General features: G+C 38.8%; 1 protein-coding gene across 2 annotated transcripts in view; it reads left to right on the top strand.

The window, feature by feature from the left end:
• SMG1 (SMG1 nonsense mediated mRNA decay associated PI3K related kinase) overlaps positions 1-22,326 on the top strand; it is a 108,771-nt gene that overhangs the window by 10,313 nt on the left and 76,132 nt on the right. The window contains exons 2-3 of one of the 2 annotated variants that reach the window (XM_044234246.1): positions 18,589-18,646; positions 21,985-22,148. In XM_044234246.1, the coding sequence (XP_044090181.1) occupies positions 18,633-18,646; positions 21,985-22,148 (178 nt within the window). In that variant the 5' untranslated portion in view covers positions 18,589-18,632. The remainder of the gene's footprint in view (positions 1-18,588; positions 18,647-21,984; positions 22,149-22,326) is intronic. The other variant, XM_044234245.1, reaches the window with a different exon arrangement.

Below are 22,326 nucleotides of genomic sequence, written 5' to 3'. Positions count from 1 at the left end.
CTTGCTCATTGGGAAGCCTGCTTCCTCTTCTCTCTCTCTCTCTCTCTCTCTGCCTGCTGCTCTGCCTACTTGTGATCTCTGTCTGTCAAATAAATAAATAAAACCTTTAAAAAAATTTAAAAATGGAGAATAGAGTTTAAAAATTAAAAAAAAAAAAAGAGGAATCCACCTGACACTGTATTGTTTCTGAAGGACTTGAGTTAGAATTCTGACCATTTTAAGTGATTAATTCTGTCATAATTTGAAATATTGATACCATTTTACTTGTTTATTTGCTTATTTATTTATTTATTAAGATTTATTTATTTATTTGACAGACAGCAAGAGATGGAGCACAAGCAGAGCGAGAGGGAGAAGTAGACTCCTTACTGAGCAGGGAGCTCGATGTCGAGGCTCAGCCTCAGGACCCTGAGATTGTGACCTGAGCAGAAAGCAGATGCCTAATGACTGAGCCACTCAGGTGCCCCTGATAGCATTTCAGTGTGTGGTATCTTACTCATTTTTTTTGAAAATACTGAAATGAAGGAGTGCCTGGGTGGCTCAGTCGGTTAAGCGTCCATCTCTTACTCGGCTCAGGTCATGATTTCAGGGTTGTGAGATCAAGCCCCCAGTCATGCTCTTTGCTTAGCAGAGCCGGCTTATGATTCTCTCTGTCTCCTTTTGCCCCTCCCCTTGCACACGTTTTTTCCTGTGTCTCTCTCTCAAAATCTTAAAAAAAACACTGAAATTAAAATTGAAGTTAATAAAGGTTGTATGTGTGGGGAATAACCAAATGACTGACTATAAAAGTTTTGTAAAAGAAGACTTTATGTAAGTGGCCTATCTTGTGTAGTTACTAAAGGCTAATATTCCCTATGTTTTTACTGTTATTAGGATATAAAAATTAACACCAGTAGTGCTGTTCTCCCCACACTTAGTTCATTTAAAAATCTACTTGCTGTCTTAGTGTAATTGCATTGGAGAAGTTAAAAATGGATTGCTGGTGTGTTGTATGTTCCTCTCTTAGGTGTATTTATTTTTAAGAATTATGTGCATTTTTCGTATTGATCCTTCACAAATATTTATCTTAGGGGAGGCTGGTGTCATGAAAAATAACAGTGGACTAAAAGTGGTTTGACAAAAGTCCTTTGTGTTGGCACTACCCAGCTGTTCCTCTGAGGAGGTAATTCTTGCCTTCCCTAAGATGTAGTGTTATGACGGTTCAAGTTTGGAAAATTACTTTCAAAATTATTTAAATGCTACACAGATGCTTTTTATGTTGCCATATCTAAATCAAATTCGACTTTTAAAGATTCTCCCTCTTTTATCTCTTCTTTCAGAATTTATTACACACATGCACACACACTCTAATCACATTTTTTTTAACTAAGATTTTATTTTATTGGGATGCCTGGGGGCTCAGTTAAGTGTCTGCCTTTGGCTCTGGTCATGATCCCAGGGTTCTGAGATTGAGTCTGGTATCGGGCTCTCTGCTGGTCTGGGAGCCTGCTTTTCCCACTGCTTACTGTTCTCTTTGCTTGTACTCTCTCTCTCTGACGGGTAAGTAAATAAAATCTTTAAAGAAAAAAAATTTTTTAACTTTATTTACTTTCAGTTAATATATAGTGTATTATTAGTTGAAAAGGTAGAGTTCAGTGATTCATTGGTTCATTTTTTTTCTTCTAGTATATGTGTGTCTGCACGTGTGTAAAAATTTCATAGAGAGTATGTCTCAGGATACACGAATGGGAGCACATACAAATGTTAAATTTCTATTAGGCGTGGCATGTCATTTTTTATATTTATATGAAATATTGTGATAAATAATGCTATTTATTTAAAAAAATGTGTGGATATGCAATTAATTGCTCTCCAGTATAATAGTGGTTCTCTTTCTATATTTTTTAGTGTGCCTGCATTATGTAAGTCTGCTTCAAATTGGCTAATGAGGAATTTGGTTGTGAATCTTAATCATTCTATATTTTTTCTCTTTATCTTACTATTCACACTTACAGAACTTGATCCCACTTGAATTTGTGAGGAAAAAAAATCTAATCTTTGTGACCACTTGTATATATTGGAGAGCAGGTGCCAATGGAATTAAGTAGAGAAGGTGTGGATTAAAAGGTAGTTTGTACCTTGGTTGGCTTTTGTTGTACAGTTGGAATTTAAAGAACTAATTCTTTAAGAATTCTAGTTGAATGCTACATTGCTCCCTCCATTGTCTGGTATTAATGTTTTAAAGGGAGTGGAGGGGAGGCGCCAGGGTGGTTTAGTCAATTAAGCGCCTACCTTCGCCTCAGGCCATGATCTTGAGTTCTGGGATTGAGCCCCACATTGGGATCCCTGTTCAGTGGGGAGTCTGCTTCTCCTTCTCCCCTTCACTCCTTCGTGCTCTGTCTCTCTCAAATAAAGAAATAAAATCTTAAAAAAAAAATCAGAATTCTTTAAAAACAAAAAAGGGAGTAGAGAGGATGGATCATGGGATCATAGAAGGATATACTCTGCTAGTGTAATAGTTTGAAGTACTTAAAAAAGAAAACCACATGTATCTTCTGAACAAAGATAGGAGTTAGTGAAATTTCATGCCATTATGAGAATGTATACAGTATTAAGCTATCATGATATTTTGGTACTAGTTTAAATTATGGCACTAAAATTTTTCTCAAAATGGGTAAATGCTGTCTCCTAAGAAACTTCATATCTAGAAACATTGATTTTTCTCTTTTCTTGTAAAAGAGAATTATGAAAATTTCTATTTTTAAACCACTTAAATCAATCTGATTCAGGTGTGTTTAGTATAAAATCTGAGAATAAAAAGATACAGTTTGTAAAGACCTTGTGGGTTTAAAGTGGCTTAAGTGATGATTTTGTACTGCTTCATAGCTTTCTTAAATTTAAAATTAAATAGTTATTTTTATTTTTGTCTTAAATTTTTTTTTGAAGATTTTATCTATTTATTTGAGAGAGAATGAGAGTACAGGAGAGTGGGGAGAGTCAGAGGGAGAAGCAGACACCCCACTGAGCTGGGCGCTGGATGCGGGACTTGATTCTGGGGCTCCATCCTGGGACTCCAGGATCATGACCTGAGCCAAAGGCAGTCGTTGTCCAACCAACGGAGCCTCCTAGGCGCCCTTTAATTTTTTTTTAAAGTAATCTCTACCCAGTGTGGGGCTGGAACCCACAACCCTGAGATCAAGAGTTGCAGGCTCTACCAACTGAACCAGCCAGGTGCCCCAAGGCCAAATACTTTTAAATACCTCAGTATATTTCTTGTTACTGCTGAGCACAGTGGGGACACTGTTCCCCAGCACTTGATTGCTGCTTGCTAGTATGTTTCGGTAACCAAATCTGTCTTCCTTTAATGAATTATCCTACAGTTAAAAGAATAGTGTGGGGCGCCTGGGTGGCTCAGTGGGTTAAGCCGCTGCCTTCCGCTCAGGTCATGACCTCAGGGTCCTGGGATCGAGTCCCGCATCGGGCTTTCTGCTCAGCAGGGAGCCTGCTTCCTCCTCTCTCTCTCTGCCTGCCTCTCTGCCTACTTGTAATCTCTCTCTGTCAAATAAATAAATAAAATCTTTAAAAAAAAAAAAAAAGAATAGTGTGATTAATTTGAAAAGTTCTCTTCCCAGCTAATTGATTTAGGAGGCCATATCTTTTGAGATTTACTTACAAGATCTTTCTGTTTATTTATATTTAAATAGTAGGAAGCTGTTATTTCAAGATCACCCCTAAAACAAAGGTCCCAGTGCTTAAGGAGGAGAGTTGACCATATGTATTTACCTCTGATTATAGGTAGTATGTTTCTTTACCATTGCACACCAGGATACCTAAGGAGCTGGGTCTTACAGGTATTACAGGGGGTGTTGAAAGGAATCAGAGTCCACTTAAAAGTCCGCCAGTTGTCTCAGTACAATGTTGGTAAAGTTAGAAATAAAACAAAGTTTTTGTTTGTTTGTTTTGTTTTGTTTTGTTTTGTTTTAGACTCTTCTTTAAGATAGATTTATTTTTAAAGAGAATTGGGGCAAAGGTCATGTGTATAATTTGAGAATGTCCTGAAGATATTTCTGTTAGTTTCTTCCTCATCTTAAGAATTATTAGTGTGGAGGGGTGCCGGGGTGTCTCAGTATGTTGTGTCTGCCTTCTTTTCAGGTCATGATCCCGGGGTGCTAGGATCATGCCTTGCATCAGGCTCTTAGCTCAGTGGGGTCCCTGCTTCTCCCTCTCCCTCTGCCTGTGGCTCCCCTTGCTCTTTCCCATGTGTGCTCTCTTGGTCAAATGAATAAATAAAATCTTAAAAAAACCGGAATTTACTGGTGTGGAATATGAAATTCAGTAAGTGTCTTTTCCATAATTGTTATCGTATTTAAGATACATTGCTTGTCAAGGGCTGCATGGTAGAATATTGCTCTTTTGATACCCTAAACGCTTGACTATGCCCAAGATTTGTAGGGTATATTCTACCCTTGTGGCGGTTGTGCCTAACTTGATAATACTTGTCTTTAAAAGTATGTATGTCTAAATTGCATAATATTTGTTTTTTCTTAACGTATTACAAGTGATTCTTGGCAACCATGCCATTTTTCTTGATAGTGTCACCTCAAAAAATTGTAATGATGTTTACCTGTTACATAGTACCTTTGTACTTGAAAGAAACTACAGTGCCTTTTAGGATTATTTTTAAAGGGAAGATTTAATGTAGTTTTTGGAGAATCTCACAAGCGTGTCAGTCTCTTGGGGATATGTTTGAGTCTATTAGAGGAACTTTATCTGAATAACTCTACAGTCAGTATTTGCCTATTTTCAGGATTTTTAAAAAGATGGTTGCACACATTTTTATACTGCTAAAACACTCTGCCTTTCCTTGCTTACAGAGTCCCAGTTTGGTTTCAAGACTCTTCCTTTTGGGATTTCTGTAGTAAACTGTTAGTGATCATTCGTCTCTAACCTTCTCTGTCCTAAGGGGGACTGTGTTTGGCATTTAACTGGAGAACCTCAGGGGGTGTGGGTGAAGAGGTGGACAGGTTTCTTTGGAGAATTTCTGTCTTTTTGTCCTTTCTCTGCTAGGGAGGTCATGGAGTAAGAGATTTCCTTTCAATCTTGGCAATTTTCCAGGCTGAATGGGATGTTTCTAAAGTACTTCCAGGACTTGCTGACAAAAGAGGAAGATAAGCAATACAAATGGGAGCTCAAGCAGGGTTTCTTTTTAAGGCACTCAGCTAGCTAGCTTAGGTTAAAAATAAAGGCCAGGAGAAAGTGAGTCAAATTAACATGGTGCCTTAGATTCATGAGCCTTTACGTGAACTACTATTTAACATAAACAACATTATTTCTGTTAAATACTGAATCCTGAATTCACATTTGTATTGGAGATTGAAAACATACCAGTTTTTATAATTTCAAATATTCTTAATACCTGGTAAGGTAGGAATTTATGCTAGTTGAAGTACAGAACCTTGGTATACTTAAATTAGCAGTAGATTTCTCGTGTCTCTGTCTCAGCCAGTGATTTTCTGATTTTACCCACTTTAGTGGTTTGACTTTTTCTACAACAATGTTCTTGTGCTGTCTCGGTGGTCAGTTAATAGGAATTAATAAGAACAATTTTGAAAGCTATCAAAATGGGTAGGCAATAAAATATTAAGAATTTATAGTGCATTTTTTGGTGCACTTTTTAAAAAAAATAAAGTGCTATAGGGACTATCTTATGTATTTCTCAGGCATGGATAGAGTGAAATTGCTGTTTTGCGAGGAATTTAGAATTTTTTACTGTTAATGTTGGTAACAGTTCTCTTTTACTGATATAAGGGCTGTTTTGTTTCTTTCTGTACCTTGGCTAGGTTAATCCTTTCTGAGCTTTAAGTTACAGTTCTTAGGCCTGATTAATTAATTCAAATGCTAACAGTCTTTGGTTTCATTGGAAAGCACAGTGACTTAAAGTTGGTGGCACCTTTTGCTTTACCATTTAGAATGGTTAAATATAGGCAATGTAAGACCTGAAATACTCAATATTAAAAGTAAATAAACTGCCTTTCCCTTATCTTTTCTACTTTTACTGTAAAGATCTGTTTCCTTTAAAGTCAAGATTTATTGGGGTCCCTGGGTGGCTCAGTCGGAGAAGCGTTTGCCTTCAGCTCAGGTCATGATTCCAGGGTCCTGGGATCCAGACTCTCATGGGGCTCCCCGCTCCACGGGGAGCCTGCTTCTCCCTCTGCCCCTCCCTCTGACTTGTGCGCACTCACTCTCTAAATAAATAAATAAAATATTTTTAAAAAGTTTTTCATTTTTAAATTTTAATTATTTTTTAAAAGATTTTATTTATTTATTTGACAGAGAGAGAGAGAACACAAGTAGGCAGAGAGGCAGGCAGAGGGAGAGGGGGAAGCCGCCTCCCTGTTGAGCAGAGAGCCCGATGTGGGGCTCAATCACAGGACCCTGGGATCATGACCTGAGCTGAAGGCAGAGGCTTTAACCCACTGAGCCACCCAGGCGTCCCCGCCATAAAATTTTTTAAAGGATCTTTTTTTTTTTTTTTTTTTTGGCGGGGGGTGGTGGTGGTAACACCTGGTTCGCTTGGTCAGTTAAGTGTCTGCCTTTGACTCAGGTCATGATCCTAGGGTCCTGGGATCCATTCCCTGCTCACTGGGGAGCCTGCTTCTCCCTCTGCCTGACTTTTCCCTGCTTGTGCTCTCTGTCTCTCAAATAAATAAAATCTCTAAAAAAGAAAAAAGATTTTTTTTTTTAATTCTTGAGAAATTTCTTTTTCTTTTTTTTTTTCATTTTTTATTTTTTTTTATTTTTTAAAGATTTTATTTATTTATTTGACAGAGAGAGATCACAAGTAGGCAGAGAGGCAAGCAGAGAGAGAGAGAGAGAGGAGGAAGCAGGCTCCCCGCCGAGCAGAGAGCCCGATGCGGGACTCGATCCCACGACCCCGAGATCATGACCTGAGCCGAAGGCAGCGGCTTTATAAACCTATATTTTTATCCCTGGGGGTACCGGTCTTTGAATCGCCAGGTTTACACACTTCACAGCACTCACCAAAGCACATACCCTCCCCAATGTCCATAACCCCACCCCCCTTCGCCCAACTCCCCTCCCCCCAGCAACCCTCAGTTTGTTTTGTGAGATTAAGAGTCACTTATGGTTTGTCTCCCTCCCAATCCCATCTTGTTTCATTTATTCTTCTCCTACCCACTTAAGCCCCATGTTGCATCACCACTTCCTCATATCAGGAAAATCATACGATAGTTGTCTTTCTCTGCTTGACTTATTTCGCTAAGCATGATACGCTCTAGTTCCATCCATGTTGTCGCAAATGGCAAGATTTCATTTCTTTTGATGGCTGCATAGTATTCCATTGTGTATATATACCACATTTTCTTTCTTTCTTTTTTTTTTTTAAAGATTTTATTTATTTATTAGACAGAGATCACAAGCAGGCAGAGAGGCAGGCAGAGAGAGAGAGAGAGAGAGAGAGAGGAGGAAGCAGGCTCCCCGCCAAGCAGAGAGCCCGATGTGGGGCTCGATCCCAGGACCCTGGGATCATGACCTGAGCCGAAGGCAGAGGCTTTAACCCACTGAGCCACCGAGGCACCCCATACCACATTTTCTTTATCCATTCATCTGCTGATGGACATCTAGGTTCTTTCCATAGTTTGGCTATTGTGGACATTGCTGCTATAAACATTCGGGTGCACGTGCCCCTTTGGATCACTACGTTTATATCTTTAGGGTAAATACCCAGTAGTGCAGTTGCTGGGTCATAGGGCAGTTGTATTTTCAACTTTTTGAGGAACCTCCATGCTGTTTTCCAGAGTGGTTGCACCAGCTTGCATTCCCACCAACAGTGTAGGAGGGTTCCCCTTTCTCCGCATCCTCGCCAGCATCTGTCATTTCCTGACTTGTTGATTTTAGCCATTCTGGCTGGTGTGAGGTGATACCTCATTGTGGTTTACCTCATTGTAGTTTTGATTTGTATTTCCCTGATGCCGAGTGATATGGAGCACTTTTTCATGTGTCTGTTGGCCATCTGGATGTCTTCTTTGCAGAAATGTCTGTTCATGTCCTCCGCCCATTTCTTGATTGTGTTATTTGTTCTTTGGGTGTTGAGTTTGCTAAGTTCTTTATAGATTTTGGACACTAGTCCTTTATCTGATATGTCATTTGCAAATATCTTCTCCCATTCTGTCAGTTGTCTTTTTTGATTTTGTTAACTGTTTCCTTTACTGTGCAAAAGCTTTGAATCTTGATGAAATCCCAATAGTTCATTTTTGCCCTTGCTTCCCTTGCCTTTGGCGATGTTCCTAGGAAGATGTCGCTGCAGCTGAGGTCGAAGAGGCTGCTGCCTGTGTTCTCCTCAAGGATTTTGATGGATTCCTTTCTCACATTGAGGTCCTTCATCCATTTTGAGTCTGTTTTTGTGTGTGGTGTAAGGAATGGTCCAATTTCATTTTTCTGCATGTGGCTGTCCAATTTTCCCAACACCATTTATTGAAGAGGCTGTCTTTTTTCCATTGGACGTTCTTTCCTGCTTTGTCGAAGATTAGTTGACCATAGAGTTGAGGGTCTATTTCTGGGCTCTCTATTCTGTTCCATTGATCTATGTGTCTGTTTTTGTGCCAGTACCATGCTGTCTTGATGATGACAGCTTTGTAATAGAGCTTGAAGTCTGGAATTGTGAAGCCACCAACTTTGGCTTTCTTTTTCAATATCCCTTTGGCTATTCGAGGTCTTTTCTGGTTCCATATAAATTTTAGAATTATTTGTTCCATTTCTTTGAAAAAGATGGATGGTACTTTGATAGGAATTGCATTAAATGTGTAGATTACTTTAGGTAGCATAGACATTTTCACAATATTTATTCTTCCAATCCAGGAGCATGGAACATTTTTCCATTTCTTTGTGTCTTCCTCAATTTCTTTCATGAGTACTTTATAGTTTTCTGAGTATAGATTCTTAGCCTCTTTGGTTAGGTTTATAATTCTTGAGAAATTTCTATACCTACTGTGTGGTTTGAACTCATGACCCCAAAATCAAGAGTTGCATGCTCCACCAACTGAGTCACCCAGGTGCTTTAAGAATGTACTAAATTTTTAAAAACTTGTGGTAAAATGCACATAAAAGTTACCATTTTTACAATTCAGTGTACCAAGTACAGTTGATCCTTAAACAGTGTGGGGGTGGGGTGCTGACACCTCCCCCTGCCCCCTTTCGAAAATTTCGTATAACTTTTGACTTCCCTGAAACTTAACCATTAATAGCCAGCTGTTAATTGGAAGCCTTACAATAATACAAGGAGTCACTTAACAAATACCTTGTACGTTGTATGTATTATTTACTGTATTCTTAAAATAGAGAAAAGAAAATGTTAAAGTCATGAGGAAGAGAAAGTACATTTACAGTACTGTGCTGTATGTATTGTTAAAAAAAAAAAAATCTGCATGTAAGTGACTGGTCCAGTTCAAATTCGTGTTGTTCAGGGGTCAGCTGTACATTCATGATACTGTGCAACTTAGTTCCAGAACTTTTCATCACCCCAGACAGAAACTCAGTTCCTTTAGGTCGTCACTTCCTATTCTCCCCTTCTCTCAGCCCCTGGCTATCATAAATCGACTTTCTGTATGGATTTACCTATTCTGGATATTTTATGTAAATGGAATCATATGCAGTGTAGTCTCTTGTTTCTGGCCTCTTTCACTTGGCATAATGTTTTCAAGGTTCATAACTATCACAACTTTGTGGCAGGTATCAGTACTTCATTACTTTTTATGGAATCATATGGAATCCATTGTATGGATATACCACATTTTTGATGGACATTTGAGTTTCTATCTTTAGTTTATTGTAAATAGTGTTGTGGTGAACATGCACCTACACATTTTTGTGAGAAGACCTGTTTTCAGCTCTTTTGGGCATATACCTAAGAGCGGATTTGCAGGGTCAAATGGTAATTTTTTGCTTAACTTGAAGAAGTGCCACGTTTTTCTGAAGTGGTTGTACCATTTTACAGTCCCATCAGTTATATATGAAGATAACATTTTCTCAGTATATTTGCAGCACTGGTAAATTTTTTCTTTCTTTCTTTTTTTAAAATTCATGACTGTGCTAGTGGGTGTGATTTCTCAGTATGGTTTTGATTTACATTTTGCTAATCACTAATGATGTTGAGCAGTTTTTCATGTGCTTATTGGCTGTCTATCTTTGGAGAAATACAGCTGTCCAAATCTTTACCCATTCAAAAAATTGGATTGTCTTTTTATGAGTTATGAGAGTTCTTTATATATTTTGGATATTAGACTCTTGGAAGATATATGATTTGCAAACATTTGCCGATTTTGTGAGTTGTCTTTTCACTCTGTTGAGAGTGCCATTTGATGTGATAAAAATAAGGCTTTTAAAGTGCTTATTTTGGGGCGCCTGGGTGGCTCGGTGGGTTAAGCCGCTGCCTTCGGCTCAGGTCATGATCTCAGGGTCCTGGGATCGAGTCCCGCATTGGACTCTCTGCTCAGCAGGGAGCCTGCTTCCCTCTCTCTCTCTCTGCCTGCCTCTCCATCTACTTGTGATTTCTCTGTCAAATAAATAAATAAAATCTTTAAAAAAAAATAAAGTGCTTATTTTTATAAAAATTACTTTTATAAAATAAAAATTCAGAATTCATTTAAATATATTGCTGAGACCAGCCCTTTCTAATTTTGATGGCTTTTCTGTGTCTGTACAAGTCACTCTTTTTTTTTTTTTTTAAAGATTTTATTTATTTAATTTGAGAGAGATACAAAAAGACCACGTGTGTGCATGTTCCCACAGATAGGGGGAGAGAAAGAGGGAGGAGCAGACTCCCTGCTGAGTAGGGATCCAATGCCAGGTGCCATCCCAGGACCGCAAGATCATGACTTGAGCCAAAGGCAGATGCTTAACCAACTGAGCCACACGGGCACCCCCATGAAAGTTACTCTCTTTTTAAAAAAAGATTGTATTTATTTATTTGACAGAGATCACAAGCAGGCAGAGCAGTAGGCAGAGAGAGAGGGAGAAGCAGGCTCCCTGCTGAGCAGAGAGCTTGATGTGGGACTTGATCCCAGCATCCTGGGATCATGACCTGAGCTGAAGATAGAGGCTTAAACCCACTGAGCCACCCAGGCACCCCCATAAAAGTTACTCTTAAGATCATATGTACAGGAGTGCCTTGGTGGCTCAGTGGGTTAAGCGACTGCCTTCAGTTCAGGTCATGATACTGAAGTCCCGGCATGAGTCCCGCTTCATGCTCCTTGCTCGGCAGGGAGTCTGTTTCTCCCTCTGCCTCCCCCCACTTTCATGCTCTCCCTTTCTTTCTCATTCTTTCTCTCTCAAAAAAGTAAATAAAATCTTAAAAAAAGATCATTTGCACAGATCACATTTTAGTAGGGAAGTTTAATGTAGAAGACTAATTTTTACTTAAATAATTGTAATTTATTTAATTTAAATAATTGTAATTAGTTGAACCAAGATCATCATCTAGTCTGTCTGTACCCCTCCCTTCTCTATGCTGCAACCACTACGCTTTTCTCTTTCTCTATGCTGCAACCACTACGCTTTTCTCTTTCTCTATGCTGCAACCACTATGCTTTTCTCTTTTCCCTATGAAAGTGTATGGTGTAAGATAGTACCCTCAGCTAACATCTCCAGCAAGTGAGCAAATTGAAGCTAGTATATAACTACTAAGTGCAAAGTGTGGTACATACTTTGAGAGTTGGAGGAAGGAGCTGGATAATGGGATTTTTTTTTTTTTTTAAATTCCAGAGCATTTTATACTCCTAATTGGAACTTCAGCTGACTTTACAGTTCTTTTCTTTCTAGATGATAAATTCCTACAGGGTTGGACCATCTTTAGTTCACCTTTTGGAGTATTAGCTCTTAGTTGATGCTCTTGTAGCCAATGATGAAGAAAATACTGATTCTGATAGACTGCTTTGGAGAGGAAGTGTGGGTTGAAGAAAAGTAAGTGTTCATTTAGGTTAGGGAACTGTATTCCACAGTTGAGAGAAAGGCCTCAGTTATGGTAATGGGCGATCATTTAGTCAGCCGGTAATTTGTCATTTAGGCACTTGGGGGTATGTGATACGCAACACTGAGAATCTCCTGCCCTTCTGCTATTTACAATCCCCTGGCAGAACACCTTTAAATAAGCTTTTCAATGGGGTCCCTGGGTGGTCCAGTCACTAAGCTTCTGCCTTCAGCTCTGGTCATGATTCTAGGGTCCTGGGATCGACCCCTGTGTCAGGCTCTGCTCAGCAGGAAGTCTGCTTCTCCCTCTCCCTCTCCCCCTGCTTGTGTTTCCTCTCTCACTGTCAAATAAAAAAAAAAAATCTTTAAATAAGCTTTTCATATCATCTAAGAGATAAAGGAACTCTTAGGGTTCTCTGGTAGCACATCTATAGCAGGACTACTACTACCCCTACTCAGGGTAATCAGAAACTTTTCAAAGGAAAGCTGAAGCGTGGAGGATAAAGAGAAATAAGCTAGGGTCAGCAAAGAGAGGACAAAGCCATTCCAGACTGACTGGCTGAGCAAGGTGATTTCTTTATGTGGCAGTGAAAGATTAGGATGCATGGGGCATAGGGTGTAAAAGGGGTGGTTGGTAGAGATGTAGCTGAAAAGGGAAGTGAGGTACATACCTATGATAAGGGTAGTGAGAGGATATCAGATTTGTGTTTTATGAAGCTAATCTTGGAATGTGGAGGAGAAATGGGACAGACAAGAGAATTGGAAGTGGGAAACATACTGTCTGATCAAATAGTGCCATTTATTAGAAAGTAGTGGTTAGATGATGGCACCATTTATTAAAATGGGGATTCCAGGTAGAAAGGAGCAAGTTACATTTGAGGCATTAGAACTTTTATTTGTTTATTTATTTATTTTAAGGATTTTATTTATTTATTTCACAGAGAGAGACCATGAGAGGGAACACAAGCTGGGGGAGGAGGAGAGGGAGAAGCAGGCTCCCTGCTGAGCATGGAGCCTAATGCAGGACCCTGGGATCATGTCATGACCTCAGCTGAAGGCAGCTTAACCAACTGAGCCACCCAGGTGCCCCAAGATGTTTTTTTTTTCTTTTTGTTGTTGTTGTTTTTAAAGATTTTATTTATTTATTTATTTAAATATTTATTTTCTTTCTTTCTTTCTCTCTTTCTTTTTTTTTTAATTTGACAGAGAGAGATCACAAGTAGGCAGAGAGGCAGGCAGAGAGAGAGGGGGAAGCAGCTCTCTGCTGAGCAGAGAGCCCAATGCGGGGTTTGATCCCGGGACCCTGAGATCATGACCCGAGCTGAAGGCAGAGGATTAACCCACTGAGTCACTCAGGCACCCCAAGATTTTATTTATTTATTTGACAGAGTGAGAGAGCCCAAGCAGGCAGAGCAGTAGAGGGAGAGGGAGAAGCAGGCTCCCCACTGAGCAGGGAGCCCCATGCAGGGCTTGATCCCAGAACCCTGGGATCATGACCCAAGCTGAAGGCAGTCGCTGAACCAACAGCCACCCAGGCGCCCCCCCACCCCGAGTTGTTTTTTTAAACAGTTGGGTACATAGATCTGGATCTCGGAGTGGACATCAATGATGGAGGCCTAGATCAAGGATTCGATGTCATACAGGTGGTAAATATTGCCATCGGTATGGATTGAGTGAGATAGAATAGAATAGAGAGCCTAGGGTCAGGCTTCAAGACATCTTAAGATTTTGGGGTTTGGTAGGGGAGGCTGAGGAAGCCCTCAGAAGTTCCTGAGAAAGTAGAACCAGGTAGGAAGAAATATAGAGTACTTCCTCCCATAAACCAAAGGGAGGGAACAATCTTTGATTACTTTGAATTCTCACGATCTCAGCACAGAGGGTTATTGTAAGAATTTTAAAAAGAGGTTTTCATTCAGGCCACCTCATTCCTCTGCAAGGCACCTTTGTGCAGGCCACAACCTGCTTAACCCTACTTAGCAGCCCTGTGAAAGCTGCTGAGAGGATGAGTAAGATAAAGCCTGAGGTATGAGTTTAGCAAACTGGGCTCATAGTTGGTTTTACTGAAAGTAGTGGGGCAGAAGTTGGATCAGTGGATTGAGGAGCCAGTAAAGGTGAAAAAACAGGGTGGGGAGTAGGGACAACTCTTAAGTTTGCAGAGTGATGGCAGATTGTTTGGTGGAGGGTCTTGTGGGATTGATGGAATTTTTCTGTTTATTTTCTAATATTTTAAAAAATATGTTTTTTTATTTTTAAATGGGAGATAACAGAAAATTTTACGTGTGTAAAGAGAAGAATTAGTTCAATGGGAAAGGAGAAAAAGGTATTGGTAAAGTTAAGAGAAGGTGGAAGTAGATGGAATCCCATTCAAGGCCTAGAATTGGGTCCAGATATGTGATGGTGTCTTTTTTTTTTTTTTTCTTAGTGACGTAGAGAGAATGTGAGAGAATTCGTGTGTGTGTGTGCGTGTGTGTGTGTGTGCGTGTGTGTGTGTGTGTGTGTGTGTGTGTGTAGTGGGGTTAGGAGAGTAAGTCATTAAATAATACGGATATGTGGTCGTTTTAAAACTCAAGCAATCTGGTCTCCATTCCCCTTTCTCCCCATCCCCTACCCCAAGGAGAAATAAAATAGCTGCTTTAGGAAAATTAAGTCTTTATCTAGTAATTTCCAAATTAATATAGATGAAGAGTAAGGTACTCATTAGACTGAATGGGAAGCTTTTTGTTACTCTGGATTTGCCTTCAAAATGCTAACTTTTTAGTGATGCCTAAGATATGGTGGTTTCCTCTTTGGTGTGACCATCACTGACCTTCTCATGTGATGAAGGTGAAATCACTTGTCAATACAAACTGTATTAGAAATTGATGAAATTAAAGCTTTGAGTTTGAGAAATAAAGATTTATTATCACCCCCACCCCCACCCCCAAATGGGGCAGGTCTGGATAATGCATGTAGTGAATGGGAGATGACTGTTGGAGGACCTGGGAATGTGGTGCTTACTTAGGGATGATGGATAATTGATACTAGGGTTTATCCAGGGTTGGAGTTTTAACAGATTGGTGTGAGGAAAAATATTAAGGGAGGTTAAGGGGATTGGCAAGAGTGTTACTAAACTGATAGACCATGAACTGTAAGCTGAAAGAAGGAAATGAAGAAGGAAGAAAGTACTTGACTGGGAAAAAGAGAGAGTCACTGGAATTCAAGTTACTTAAACCAACCAACCAAAAGCAAGGTGGTATTGAGAGAGTGTGAGTAGACAGTTGTCAAAAGTAAGTCATTGGGGGACATTGAGCAAGATGAACTAAAAAGGGGTTATGGAATTTTAGAGACAAGTAGGCCACAAATGGAAGCTCCTACTGTGGCAGGAACAGATTCATTGGAAGTGCTGATGGTGGAACCCAGGTTACAGTGAATTCAAAAGTGAGCAAAGATAAGGTAAATTTTTCCCAAGAGTTGTGGCTGTGAAGAGTCTAGACAATGAGAATTAGAAGGAAAAAGGGTATTAAAATTTTGCCTCCCCCCACCTTTTTAAAAGTAATCTCCATGTCCCAATTGTGGGGCTTGAACTCATGACCCCAAGATCTAGAGTTTCATTTCTTTTTCTTTTTTTTTTTTTTGAAGATTTTATTTATTTGTTTGACAGAGAAATCAAAAGTAGGCAGAGAGGCAGGCAGAGAGAGAGGGAAGCAGGCTCCCTGCTGGGCAGAGAGCCTGATGCAGGGCTCGATCCCAGGACCCTGAGATCATGACCTGAGCCGGCTTAACCCACTGAGCACTCAGGCATTCTGATTTTGACTTTTTGTTGTTGAAAGACTCAAGGGTGCTCATGTGTGGCCACGTGATGAGCAGTAGCAAAGTGGGAGATCACAGGATACCTCAGAAAGTAGGGGCAACATAGGGATTCAGAGCGTTGCTTTAGATAGAACATTGACTTTTTCCATGATGTGAAGGTGATGGGAAGAAGGCCTGTGTGTGAACGTGTGGGTAAATTTCTGGGTTTACTGGAAGGAACTTGGCAGGCTCTGGTGGAGTGCTCAAGAACTTTAAAGTTAAACAAATGAATCTGAGTTGTCTTGCTCTGTTATTTTACTAGATGTGCAGCTTTTGGTCAGTTATGGAATCTTACTTATGTGTAAGATGGTAATTTATGGTCTTTAATGATCATAAGAGGATGATGTTAAAGATGAAGTACTAAATATATGTAAACTGCTTGGCTCATTTGCTTATCAGATATGGTGGGAGCTCAAAGCTGCTACCCCTTATTATTGAGAGTGCTATAGAAAAACGGCTTGCATTTTTTAGGAAGCAGGAATGTGGAAGGTCATGTACCATGAATGTGGAAGAGCTGGGGAAAGAGGAAGGTGCAAAAAGTTTGAAAACTGTTTTGGAAAGGAGAGAACACTGGCTAGGGAAGCATGGTCTAAGCAAGTATACATGGTCTAAGCAAGTATTGAAGACCCAGTTGTAGTCTGAGGACTACCTGGGGGTGGCACATTGACCAGCCTTTACATTGAGGACAATTGTGCACATGAAGCAAAGCTTAAAATCTAATACAGTATTCTCCTAGAGTTGCTTTGTTTGTCCCTTCCGGTTAATATGGTTAGAGGTCAATTAATAGAGGGTGTGTTTGAGATTCCTTGGAAGGGAAATTATACTGAAGTCAAATCTTTACTATGTTTGCTTAAGATGTTATTAAAAAAATTTACAATCTTTAAAATTTTGGGTTAAAGCATATTCAGTGATTTTAAATATAGATGCAGAGTTAGTGGGAACATAGTCCATAATACCAGCTTTCCTTCTGATACTAGTTCCAAGTTTAGGGGTCCCCAAGGATACTTTTAGGTTGGATAAGTCACCAGAATGACTTGCTGAACTCATTGAAAACTGTTCTACTCATGGTTACAGCTTATTACAGCTAAAAGTCAGATTGAAATCAGCTACTCTTAAAAGCCCATGTATAGCAAGAGTCCAGGAAAGTTTCGAATGTGGAGCTTCCAATTGTCCTTTCCTTGTGAAGTTATGAACACAGTATTACTCTTCTGGTGTTGATGTGTGCTACACAGTACGTATGGAGTATTATCAAGCATGGAAGCTTGCCCCAGCATTGGTGTTTAGGGTTTTTCATTGGGACTACATGACTGACAGCCTATATGCGTGAAGTTAGTTTCCAGCCCTTTTGGAGGTTGAATTGGCCCTTGGGACTCAGAGCCCCGTCACCCTCATAAATCACATTGTTACATGTTCTGGTGTGGCCCAAAACCCCCAGATGAATAAGGACACTTTTATTAGTGTCATGTTCTAGGACTTCAGAGATTACCTTCCAGAACCCAAGGGTAAAGGCCAGACAGACCTCCTTTGGTGTTGATGAAATTATTTACAGTTTTACAAACATAATTAAATGTATTTTAATATTTTGAGTCTACATTGCTGTTTAGTTGAGTTTGATTAGTGATTGAAAATTGGTAACAAAGAACCCATGAATCATTAAGATTTGATATTATATACACTTAAGTAGCTAAGGAAGTTTCATCAAGAAATTATGTTAAGTTAATATTTCAGTGTTGCAAAACTGAGGTAAACTCATAATTTTGGCATGGTGGTTCAGTTCTGTTTTAATAAATTTGAACTTAATTTTCTCTTGTGGGAAGAGTTTTGAATAATGAAGTCCATGAGCCTCCTGAATGAATTTTTTAGCCATAGATTCATATTTTAGAGCATAGTTTCACCTTTTCTTCTATTCCTCATGAAAGCGTATATGAATCCAGGTGAGTAACAGGCATCATAGGGATGACCTTGAATTTATTTCTTCAAGATAAATCTTTTTCAAGTGGTATTAACTGTTAGTAATGAAAAACTCACAGCATATTCTACAGCTACTTTATGACAGAGACTTATTTTTGCGCACCATTGCTTTAGAGAATAAATGCATTCCCACCTCATTGGCTTAAGTGCAAATCTCATTTCCTGGTTGATATTCATAACCAATTAGATCTCACTGTCAGAGCAAAAATCCCTTAATAAGCCTAGTTAAAAGCAACTTGAAGCAATATGATGCTTATTCCAGTGGCACCACTAAGTGTGCTGTTTGCATCAAGTCATTTTGGGGTGCTTTATGGAAATGCTTCCTCATAGGGAATTCCCTAACTTAATACTTGCAGAGTGGTGCTTTTTTTTGTGGGGGGGGTGGTTGCCTTTTAGTGCTTACATGAACTGGATGAGACCACATGTAGCCAGGAGATACTGTATCCCCTAGCACATGGTGGATTGTCGATGTGAGGTCTGAGGATTTGGGTCATTCAAATTAAATGGCCTCTCAGATTTATTACATTTTCAGTACAATGAGAATAGGTAACTAAATGAGCGGTGACTATATTTGCATGTGATTTGTATGTTACAGTTAACATTTAAATTCTCTTATGTACTAAAAAGTTTTTTGGTTGCCACCTTAAGCCTCTCTATCTTCAGAGGCACAGAGTGGCTTTCCATCTCAATTTTTGCTTCAACATACGAACCCTAGAGGGCCATAGTACGACTAAAAGCACCTAACCCATGAATGATATTTGCTTCATGTTTGAACAACAAATGTTTTAACCCACTGTCTTCACTAATATTGTAACTACTGTCTTACAGATTGACTTGATGCAAAACATCACAAAGGCTCCATATTATACAGTATGCGATTTTTGAGGTATGAGCTTTAGAAACTTACCTCTCATGTGGCATGTACATCAGGCTTTAACTTCACTTTAATCATTTGGGGGAAATTTATGCATTTCTTTTTTTTCTCTCTCTCTCCATAATATTTTTAGAATATTAAAGGGGCTGTGGAGGTATTTTTGATCCTTGCTAGTATGATTCTTAGTTTTAACAGATACATTTTTTTCTTATCACTAAACAGACACTAATTCTGGCAGATGATAGCTTTTTCAGCCCTTATAACTGGCTTAACATTTATACCTGCCTCTTTGAATTCAAATCTGTTTTTTGTGCCTTTGATTGCTTCATTTTAAGTGCTCATTTCCGTTCATTAACAGTTTTCTATTTCTTGGACTGGGTGGTGGTGGTGCTAACAGCCTGGTACTGACTTTTTTTGAGACTTTAGCAGTCTTGATATTTAAAAAAAAATCAAGATTTCATATAAATGCGGAACCATTTTGTGCTTTTGGGTTCAGACTACCTATAACTTGAATACTGGTTGGAAATGTTTTGATTAGTTTGTTTTAAAAGAATGTGGCAACTGGTGAGTTTTAGACAGTTCTGAGACTAGTTTTAACCCTAGTGATTTTGTTGTTGTTACATTTCTGAAAACCCAAACTCTGAGTGGGGGGAAACACTTGGTGTTCATAAGTCATGGGATTTAAAAACCTGTATTTCTAATAAATTGGGAAGTTGTTCCCATTCTTTTTTTCTTTTTTTCCAGTTTAGTTTGAAATCAAATGCTATTGTAGATAGAAATGGATTTGTTGGTAGGAGATTGCTTAATTTCTTCACTGAAGAACTTAAAACCATATTGGGTATGAAAACTTGTTTTGGTTGTATTCCTATGCTCTTGAGCTGCATATATATTATTTGTCTGTTAGACTGGAAATCTTCAGTTTAGTATTATGGTATTAATAACTTTTTTTTTTTAAGATTTGTTTGTTTATTTGAGAGGAGGGGCAGAGGGAGAGGGAATCTTAAGAATACTGTCTGCTCAGTGTAGAGCCTGATGTAGGACTTGATCTCAGAACTCTGAAAATGTGACCCGAGCTGAAACCAAATCAGGCACTTAATCGACTGCACCACCCATGTGTGCCCCAGGGTCTTCGTAACTTTGAGCATACCCTGTAAGCTAAGTATTTCTTAAGAATTTAGTATCTGATTTAAGCCTCACAACAACTTTACAGGTGAGATAGGTATTCTCCCCATTTTACGCAAGAAACAACTGAGGCTTGGAGATTACCTTGTACAAAATCCCACTTAACTTTTCTGTGTTGGAGCTAGGATTTGAGCCAAATCTTTTTTTAACCCATATTCTCTGCTGCCTTATGTTTACAGCTATGTCACCAAAAAAATGATTTTTATACTTAACTCTTAGTAGTAAGAGTAGTATATGTGATAAATAAACATAATTTAAGCAGGAAATTCAGACATTCAGATACTGGTAGATTTTCGTTATCTTGTATGCATTCATTTGCTAGCAGCTTACTTACCCAGGTTCAGTTAGGTGTCATACAGATAGACAAGTTCAGAATCTGTCAGAGAAGCTCTTAAGCCCTTCTTTATTTTTCATTTTCTGTCCAGAAATTTATGGTATGTTATGGTTTATTGTAGGTGCACATTTAATGTGCTATTTTTAGAAACATGGGAGGTGCTGTTACATTCATTTTTGTAAAAAGCTGTCATGCTCCATTTAGTGTTAATGGTACTTAAATGGTTATAGATTCAGTATGCTTAGAAAAAAGTTCTCATACCTTTTTTTTTTTTTGAAATTCCAAAAGTTATATTTTTTCACCTATTGGAAATACTGAGCTTTCTTGACAAGTGAAGCCTAGATGTTTGAAGAAGAGGCTCTATTATGAAGCCTTAGGTATTTTCATATGCTAGGATCATGGAATTTTACCACGTTTGCAGTTGAGAGCCTTTAGGAATAATTTAGATTTGTGCCACTTATCCAAGTTTAACTGGATCTCTTGTTTGCTTTCTGTATTAACAGTGGGTTCAGTAAGTATAGACCAGGTTCTCTGACCGAGCTTATGCAAAGTTTCATGGTTCAGAATTTTTGTGAGTGGAGGCAAAGAAAAAATGATAAATTGAAATATATAAACAAACACTGAAGTCATTTTTTATAAGAGGAAGGAATCACAAGGATTGAGGAATAGGCTTGTTTCTGCTTTTGCCAGTGTCCTCAAGTTTCCCAAATAATTGTGGGTTCAGAACCTTTTGAACCTTCTTTTTAGTACATACCATAAAAGTGATTTTTTCCAGAAAGTTGTTCCTCTCAGTAGTAGTATCAACAGTAGAGAAGCTTTTCTCTTGGTATTTTTCATATGTTATTTTTCATATAGTGTTGTCTTATTTCTTGATGCTTTATGTTTGATGATGGGAAAAATAAGTCTCATGAATAATTATGAAACTTAGCTCCTGGTTGTCCTAATGAGGCATAGAACTGATCCTTAGATAAGGATAAGGACTAGTTTTACCCTGGGGCTGTACCACTTGTTTGTTAATGGCTTAGTATCAGGGCTTATTCTTCACAGTACTTGACTTTTAAATAGATGATGGACTGCAACCTTCAAATCAGCTTTATTGGATTCCTGATACTTTATTTTTATTTTTCTCACTTTTTATAATTTTGATAGTCTCTGTAGTTAAGGAATCTTCAGTGAAGTCTCCAATACATTAAAATAATCTTACTTTCTAACTAATGTGTTTTTATATCCTATCAAGTTTGCTTTCAGATCATTCTATAATTTCCTTTCCCACCAGATAATCCCCCCAAAATTAGGAATTCAGGTGAGAGAGAGAGAATCTGCCACATGGCCCCTCCCTTGGGTGTTGCCAGTGCTTTTTATTTTTATGACTGGGAATACTGTAATTTTTCCATTGACCAACCTCTCCTGGAAGGAGAGCTGAGGAAGAGTGATTCCTTTTATCAAATCATGTGAAGAGAATCCTGGACCAGGGTGATCAAATGTCTTGGTTTACCTTGGACTGAAAGTCGGGGGCGGGGGGAGGTTCATGGACATAGAATTTCCATTGCTAAAATTATTAACTCTTGAACACAGAAGGATGAGCTGGTCACTCTTATCCTGGTAGTTATCCATATATCTTAATGGGTCTGTAGAATAGAAAGGGCTAAAAACCTGGCATTTCTGCATTCACTGACAATCCCTTCCCTCTTGAAAGACTTCTATTGGAGTGCTTATTTATTAATAGTAATGATTTAAAAATTAGAGTGGTAGGAGAGGCTTGAACAAAAGATTTATGATTTGGGCTATGAAAATATTTGTTTAAAGTTAATCTTATATTCTTCTTTCTTTGCAGAACTGATAGTGCATCAGCCGACCCAGATACTTTAAAATATTCTTCATCCAGAGATCGGGGTGGGTCTTCTTCTTATGGACTGCAACCTTCAAATTCAGCTGTGGTGTCTCGGCAAAGGCACGATGATACCAGAGTCCACACTGACATACAGAATGACGAAAAGGGTATATATGCTTCCTTTATTGTTAGAGGCCTGTTTTTTGGGTGGTTTTTTAACATACCAGCTTTTCCCTTGCTTCCTCTTTCCCTCTCTTTTTCTCCCCTATTTCTCTCTTTCTTTTAATATGCTTAAAATATAAATATTTAAGTACAGTGCTGTTTTTGAAACTTCTTAAGTTTACT

This window comes from Neovison vison, chromosome 14 (genome assembly GCF_020171115.1).
Source record: "Neovison vison isolate M4711 chromosome 14, ASM_NN_V1, whole genome shotgun sequence".
NCBI classification, from domain to species: Eukaryota; Metazoa; Chordata; class Mammalia; order Carnivora; family Mustelidae; genus Neogale; species Neogale vison.
Note: the sequence above shows the minus strand (reverse complement) of the source record. Positions and strands in the feature narration are given on the sequence as shown.